General features: G+C 44.0%; 1 protein-coding gene across 7 annotated transcripts in view; it reads left to right on the top strand.

The window, feature by feature from the left end:
* The first annotated feature begins 3,327 nt into the window (after positions 1 to 3,327).
* adcyap1a (adenylate cyclase activating polypeptide 1a) overlaps positions 3,328 to 8,133 on the top strand; it is a 5,094-nt gene continuing 288 nt past the window's right edge. Inside the window, exons 1-7 of one of the 7 annotated variants that reach the window (XM_086151027.1) lie at positions 3,328 to 3,618; positions 3,754 to 3,858; positions 4,314 to 4,451; positions 4,900 to 5,004; positions 5,498 to 5,632; positions 6,233 to 6,353; positions 7,823 to 8,133. The exon at positions 7,823 to 8,133 is cut by the window's right edge and continues 288 nt beyond it. In XM_086151027.1, the coding sequence (XP_086007153.1) occupies positions 3,761 to 3,858; positions 4,314 to 4,451; positions 4,900 to 5,004; positions 5,498 to 5,632; positions 6,233 to 6,353; positions 7,823 to 7,831 (606 nt within the window). In that variant the 5' untranslated portion in view covers positions 3,328 to 3,618; positions 3,754 to 3,760 and the 3' untranslated portion in view covers positions 7,832 to 8,133. Of the gene's footprint in view, positions 3,619 to 3,753; positions 3,859 to 4,313; positions 4,452 to 4,899; positions 5,005 to 5,497; positions 5,868 to 6,232 lie in introns of those variants that run through there. The other 6 variants (XM_086151026.1, XM_086151024.1, XM_086151023.1 and 3 more) reach the window with 6 other exon arrangements.

Genomic DNA, 8,133 nt, shown 5'->3' with positions numbered 1-8,133 from the left:
CCACAATCCGTGTGCAGTTATGATTGATTAGCTAACGACGGTATATTATGGTGATTTATAATAAATTGTGCAAAACTGAGTCTGTGCACAAAGTCCATCAGAAACACTTTCATTAAATCACGTTCATATCCTCACCACCATTTATCTGCAGCACAAGCTGCAGCCTTCTAAAACAGCAGAATGTTGTATCTTTACCTGCTTAGTGTTTTAATAGCAGTGTTACTCCTGCAGTTATTTCAGACAAGTGCGAACCTCATATATGTGGAATTGTGTACAACGCTGTATATTTAGCATTGTCCCGATGCATCACTTTCTAAATAGAAAGTATCGTTCCATGTTCATCGCTACATGCAGGTGCTGCATGAATGTTTTGCATCCCCTTTGATTTAATATCCGCTTAAAAACACACACGTCTATAAAATGGTTTAAAAGGCCATTCTCTGTCAGCCCCTGTAAAAGTTGATATGCTTGGATCACGCGATTATAACTTTCATAAAGCAGCCTGAGCATGTCAAGCAGCGGCAGGTGCTATAAAAAAAGTGCTAAAATTAGACAATTCATGTTCTCGCTTGTTTGATGTGATAAAGTGCAGATATACAGTCACTCACCGGCTTCCTCTCAAGCACAGGATAATTAACCGTGAATAACGCACACCTCTGTTTACAGAACCATCTGTCCACACAAACCGTATCTTTTATTGTGAGTGCAGAGGCGAAGTATTTACGAGTTACTGTACAGGTTGATTTATAACATGCAGTGCGTATGTTTTTAGCTGACGTTAATCACTAAAATAAACACACATTCGGATATTACATGAACATCGGTGATATATTGAGGAGTGTTTAATTGTTGGTTTGGAAAAAAAAAAGATCAATTTTCAACAGGAGATTAAAATGCAACCTGATTAAATTGTTTCTGGATTGCAAATTTAATAATATTCTGCCGTGCTGAGTTTGTTTAATGAGGTCAGTCAATATCTGTGTAATTACTGGATGACTAAACCTTTCCTGTATCCTTGGCAAGAAATTGAAGCCATATGTCATGTACTGTAATTGTACATAGTTTGAATATATTTTTCCTATTTTAAACATGTATTTATTCACTTTTTATTCAAATGTCTCTATTTCATTTAGAGTGTTTGACTCATTGATTTCCAGCATTTTTGTGTTTGATTCAAGTGACCCTTATCATTAAAATGTTGCATATTTTCTTAAATACTGATAACAACGTGGAACATCTGAGGCTGCGTGTGTTCAAAAGTTGCTGCATTTTTTGGTGGTTCGTATTCTGTATCTTCTCGATGTGTGGAAGGTTCAGGTTGTAACAGTGTTCCACCCATTTCATTCATTCATTCATTCATTCATTCATTCATTCATGATCTTAACTGGCTAATCTGCACGCAAGGGCGTGGGGACGCTAGGTTCACTGGTTAGGCTTTGGTTAACCCACTGCATATTTGTGGACAGTGGACATGTCCCGTGTGTGTGTGCAGTGGACATGCACACACTCACACACACACATACACACTCACAGACAGACTCACATCTCAATGCAGAGTGTCGAATCCATGTTTTTGGAGTGTAGGAAGCAGCCATAATAGAACCCTGAGGAACCAAACGCAGACACAGGTAAAACATGGAGGCTCCACACAGAGAGGCCCCATGTTGGGATCCAACCAGGGACCTTCTTGCTGTGAGACAGAAGCTCTAATCGCTGCACTTGTTTATAGCGTTAATGATTTATATTCTCAGTGATTTCATATCATACCTGCCTGAATACTGAATGTTCAATGTAGTCATGGTTGTTTTCTATTTTGGGTTATTTAGGCAATTCCGTAATGCCCAATTGCCACATCAACCGTTATCCTTCAATTTGTTGGAAAACCTTTAGTTACCAGCCTCTGCTCTGTGCAGTGTCCTCCTATCGCCACCTGAGTGCAGTGCTTTCCCAGAGCAAAAAAGTAGACAATCCGCTCACACCTTCTCGCAGATATCCTCCTCAATGTCGTCGAAAGTTGAGAGTTTCTTTGCACCCAAACCGCCGCGTGACGTCAGAAGGGGCTCAACCCGGGATGAATCATCCTTTGAATATTCAGCAGGCTGTCATACCCTCCGCAGCCTCCTGTTAACGCACAGCATCCGAGCACAGGGACTACCAATGAGACCCTGGAAGGGTGGAGAGCTTGATGCAAGCAGTGGTTCGCTGAGCGGCTGGGAAAAGTACCGCAATATCTACTCACACGCTGGGATTCAATATCTGAGCCACTCCTGTTTCACACAAGTATTTGTACTTTTGTCATGCTTTTGTATTTTCATTCATGTACTCATCTAATATTAATATTCCCTTGTTATTGAGACATGAAGGTAACAGATTGAACTTGCATGTCAGAAGGATGTGACCACACTCAGCCTACTGTTTGAGCCCCAAAACCAGTAAAATGAATTTCAAACAACCCCAAAAAAGCAATAAATGAATAAAAAGTATGAAAGGCAGACCGATGTCTTTATCACATCTTTGCGGAAGGCTGATATCCATTGGGGATTTGGGGCAGCAAAGCTGTCACCAGGGCCGGAAACAGATATATTCGATATATTTGCCGGTTGTTAAAAAAGGAATATACAGCAAGTACTCAGTGGTGTAAAGAAAGAAGATTTTTCCACCATGGCTTTGAGTCATTTCTATTAAAACATCAGAACTTCAAGTCAAAAAATAAGTTGTCGTGTCGCTATATGGGGTTTGTTCTGCACTGTTTGTACTTTTTTTTTTTTTTGTTATCAAAAGCAACTATTTTAATGTGACCCCCCCCCCCCCCCCCCCCCCCGCTTCCGACAGAGATTATTTCTGTAACTCCACACTTTTACCCGAAATACAGAAAAAGAAAAGAAGAACAAACAAACAAACAAAAACGTTTTAACTTCTAATAAACGTGTTTGTCCCGCAGACACTAGTTTTCTCGCCTTTTTTTTTTTCCAAAGGGGTACTTTTCAGCACCGGACAGCTCCATCCATCCAGGAGGCCCGGTCATGTGATCCCCATTCGGAATGACGTCATCCGTTGACATGAATTCACGCTTTCATTCATGATAAAAAAAAAAATCAAGGACCTTTTTCCTTTTTTTTTTCTTTAATTTTGTTTTATGACTTGTCTCGGGGTCTTTCATTGACGCCGAGAGAGGCGTACTCCGATGGGACGGTTGATGACGCAGTCGCCCCCCTTCTCCTCCCTTCCTTCCTCCTCCTGCACCAACACCCCACCATCACCACCACCACCTCCTCCTCCTCCTCCTCCTTTTCCTACCACCCTCCTCCACCTCCGCCCTTCCCCTACGTGACGGGAGAAAAAGGCATGCCTTTCGGAATCATGAATAAAAAAGCCGAGCGGGCAGAAGTTGTGCAGGGACGCGGGAAGTTCTCCTCCGCCACAGCGACGCTCGGCGCTCCGAACATCCGCTCCGTGAACGCCTGAAGCGCACGGAGAGAACAACAACATCACCAGCAGCTGCAGCGCCGGACATTTAAATTAAAACAAAAAAAAAAGGGGGAAAACCGAGGAAGAGAGGGTGAGAGAGTTCCTGTCTCACTCTCCCGATTGCTTCTTCCGCGGATCGCGGCTCAACCGGTAAGAGGAGACACTTTTCCCACACTTTTACGCAGCGTAACGGTGGAGATCCCCCCTTTTTCACAAAGTCTGAACGCTTCTTTTCGTTTCTTTTCTTTTCTTTTCTTTTCTTTTCTCCGCACCCTCTCCCCCCAGCAGGACGATGTCTAATAAAGCGACCCTAGCCTTACTCATCTATGGGATCATAATGCACCACGGCGCCAGCTGCTCACCTGTGGGGCTGAGCTTCCCCAGCGTCAGGTAGGTGCCCAGTGCGCCCTCCTGGAGGTGCATCCGCCCAGGGATGTCTGCAGACGCCTGGTCCGGGAGCATCTCCGCACCAGAGTGGAGATGATCCGGTTTGCGGGGCTGCAGGGGGCTTCCATGCAGGACCTGCAGATTTTCAGTTCTCATTCTTCATCATTACTCTGCCATAATTATTATCACTATTATTATAGAAGGTGTTGGAGAGCTGATTAAAAAAAAAAAGCTCATACAAGGCCCCGAAAATGACAACTGGCATACACGCAAATATTTTTTTCACCCCTTTTTTCAAATTAATTAATTATTCCCTCTACCCCAAAGGGGGGTATTTTTAAATCAATTCTATTTCTGAAATTCCAAATACAGAGCGGATTGTTTCCTGCCTTCCAAATAATCTGTTTTTTTTTTTTATTTTATTTTTTTATCTTTTAAATTTCTTTTGTCGCTCCCAGCTTCGACAGTGAAGTTTACGACGAGGACGGGAATTCCTTGCCGTCCCTGGATTACGACCGAGATCAGGTGGACGTCAGAAGCCCCGCGCCCGTCGCCGACGACGACGCCTACCCTCTGTATTTCCCGTCAGAGAAAAGGTGACAATTGGCATCTTATTAGAATATTATTGTTTTTTTTTCCCCCCCCAGTCTCAACCATGTTGCACATCCCATCCCCGTGGTCTTAACTCCTGTCCGTGTGTGTCGTGCGTTCTTGTGCCACCAATGTCTCGTCGCTATTATGCGTCATTCGTTGTTCTTCTTATTATTAATTATGATTATTAGAGCTCGAAGGCAGGGTTAATTCCACCAGCTTTCAGTTTAATATTAAAGGGCCGAGAGGGAATTAGATGAAAAGTGAGTTGCGTCCCGAGTGGAGCACCCGGAGGCGGGATGTTGCGCCAAAAGCGTAAAAAGGGCGTAATTTGTTTTCCTCTCAACGTGTGAACGCTGTGACTGTCTATCATCTATCCCTCTATCCCTCTGTCATCTATCTGTCTATCATCTATCCCTCTATCATCTATCTGTCTGTCATCTGTCGTCCCAGAGCGGAAAGACACGCAGATGGCATGTTTAATAAGGCCTACAGGAAGGCGCTGGGTCAGTTATCAGCCAGGAAATATCTGCATTCTCTGATGGCAAAACGTGTAGGGTAAGGAGACCTCTCTTGTTCTCTGTGCGTCCTTGTGTGTGTTTCGCTCTGTCACACTGGCTGTACACTCTTTGCGGTGCCATGATTTCCCCGGCACGACGCCCTCTAATGTATCCGTCCTGTGAGAAGCTCCTGGAGGGCACAGAGGGGGCACCTGCTTGATTTTGGGAAAACGCCTCCACCCTAAGAAGGGTTCAGTTCCCGTCCATGTGCTGAACCTGTGCATGGCAGCAAAGATGCATCGACCCCAACCTTATTTTTAAGCCCCACCGCTCCCTTGCAGCTGTGGGAATATTGTGGGGACGGTTTCCCGATATACCAAATTTCCTCCTCTGCCCCGCAGGCCGTGCACACAGAGGGCCGTGCAAATGTGAAAGGTGTGAGTTAGTGAACTCCTGTCTTGTGTTTTTTTTTTTTTTTTTTTTTTTTTTTTTTTGGGGTGTGTGGGGGGGGTTTTGCTCTTTTTTTTTGTTTTGTTTTGTTTTCCCCGCAGCGGGGGGAAAATCCTGGACGACAGCTCGGAGCCGCTGTCCAAGCGACACTCGGACGGGATCTTCACAGACAGCTACAGCCGCTACCGGAAGCAAATGGCGGTCAAGAAATACCTGGCGGCAGTCCTCGGGAAAAGGTATAGACAGAGAATTAGAAACAAAGGACGCCGGCTGGCGTATTTGTAGCATCCCCCGCCCCCGTCCTGACAAACAAAATAGAAAACTTATAAAAAAAAAAAAAAAAACTTCAAGTGTGTGCAGCCCCCCAGGTGAAGTCATTTCCAGATCTGAACAATCAGTGGATTGCTTTTTGTGTTCTTAAACATGTATTTATGTATGAAGTAAGCCATTAAAATGAATATTTTGATAATAATATTGTTTTTTATTTTGTACTTAAAGCACTTGAGGACACATATCTACTTTGTGGACCAATTTTTTTTGTTCATTATAAAGAGAGGAAAGAAGTAGAAAAGCCGATAGCTTCTATTTATGTATTTGTTGATTTACTCATTTATTTTTAAGACTTAATTCTTGAGGGGAGATGATTGACAGCACGACAACATGCTCCGACAGCCCTGTCTTTTAAACGTTTAGCAGAGAGAGAGAGCGAGAGAGAGCGAGAGTGAGAGAGAGAGAGATGATTGTGAGAAATTAAATAGTTTAAAAGACAATCAATGTATGGAATGCTGCTCTTTGTCAAGTGATGTTAAGAGTTTAGGTGTCTCTATTCACAACAGCCTTGAAGACATAGCTTTTCACCCAATCCTACAAGAGATAGACTTTGATGCCCTCCCGGACGGGGATGAGTTTAAGGCTTTTTTGGGAGACTTGCTGAAACAGTTCTCCCCCGAATACCCGGTGAGTCCCAGGCTCCTCGCCGAGGCCGCGTCCTTGCCGTCGGAAGGGGGGTGGGGGCATCTAATGTCCCCTCCCCCCTCTTTCTTCTCACCTTCTAAATCTTGTGATCTTGCTCGAGTCACTCAAACCCAGCCTTCCTCCTCCTCCTGCTCAGTTGTGCTCCTGTCTCTCTCTTTCTCTCTCTCTCTCTCTCTCGGACAGAGTTTGTCCCCGGTCTCGCCTGTATCGCCAAAAGCTTGCAGGCTGAGCACGGGGACACTTTGCCTGTGAGCAGATCCACGCAAACAGCTGGATCCACCCAAAGAGAAGCATCCACCAGACCATCTGGAGGAGACCACACCCACTTTCCAAATCCATTTCAAATCCAAAAGTGAAATTCTCTTTTGGGAAAATCTGAGATGAAGACCAGAGCGCTCCTGAGGCTTTTCTTTCTCGCCCCCTTTTTCTTCCACATTGTTTACACACACACACACACACACGCGCGCACACACACACACATTTGATTCATGTAAAAGTGCCAATCTCATGTCTTCTCTCATCTGGTTTCTGTGTTTGGGAGCTTCTTTTTCTGCTGGAGTTTTTTGTTTATTCTTCTTTTTCTCTCATCTCTCGGCCCATTTAATAAGTATAACTGACATCCCAGGCACCCTCAGGCAAAGCAAAAGACAAATAATTAAAAAAAACAACAAAAAAACAAAAACTAAACACGATACTTGTTACATGGTTGATTATTTATCCGAGGGTTTATACTTTCTGAGAGACGCGCGGGGCGGTCAGAACTTTTGTGTTTGAACCTTCTTGGTCTATTGTGCTTCCCTTTTCCTGTCATGTGAACCAATGTAAAACGACAAAAAAAAATTTGCATGATTAAAGCAATTGCACTAGCCACCGCAACTGTGCGGACGAGTCCAACCGGACGGTTCGGCTTTGCTTCCTGACTCCCGCAGACACACGTTCATTCCCGTCATGTCCTTCCATGTTCTCCACACGGGTTGTGTGTTAAGCCTAGGAGAAGAGTTCTGAATGTACTTTCGCCGGCGACTGAGAATCCGCCAGTCCGATGTCGCGCCTTCGCTTTTTGGGGATTTTAGAAGAAAAGGGAGTTATGTAAAGAGGGTGGGGCAAGTTGTAACTGGATAATTGAAAGGGATTATTTGGAATTTGGCAAATTGGTTGCTGTTATTGACAGGGTTTAATTGAGCTAGCGCAGGTTTGAGGTGAAGAATCTTTGTCCAAGACAGAAAGCTTGGACGATTAAATCGAGCCACGATTTAAGAGTCAATGTTATGGCTCTCTTATTTTTGCACCCTCCAATCCCCAAGGAAAATGAACAAATTTCTGCAGAGAAGCAAGTTGAACATTAGCGGGGGAGAAAACTTCTTCCATCTGTGCCTGGTTCTAGTATATATTACTGTATCAATCTTTTTGTTTTGGTTGTTTTTTTTATTTTATCTTGCACTCTCCTCTAGGCTTTGTGACGCAGGGAGCAGTTTGCGGCTGTGGTGCCTTGCATCGACTTAAAAAAAAAGAAAAAAAAATCGCCATGAATCACAGATGGCTATTTAGTGGCCCTACAATGCTGCACATCACTACCTTACATTTCACCCATTGGTTGTCGTTCCTGTGTTGCACAAACATTTGGTAGAATCTCAAGTCCTGTCCAGCTTCGACGTCAAGCCCTGCTTTCTTTGGCACCTTTGTTTTTTATTTTTATTTTGGAGCACTAGAAGTAGATTTATGTGAAAATAGAGGGAAAAATCACTCTTTCCATGAAACATGA

The sequence above is a fragment of the Fistularia commersonii genome, chromosome 8, assembly GCF_037954325.1.
Source record: "Fistularia commersonii isolate RoL2024-O1a breed Wild chromosome 8, RoL_Fcom_v1.0, whole genome shotgun sequence".
In the NCBI taxonomy this organism is placed as follows: domain Eukaryota; kingdom Metazoa; phylum Chordata; class Actinopteri; order Syngnathiformes; family Fistulariidae; genus Fistularia; species Fistularia commersonii.
This window is presented reverse-complemented; position numbering and strand designations above follow the sequence as displayed.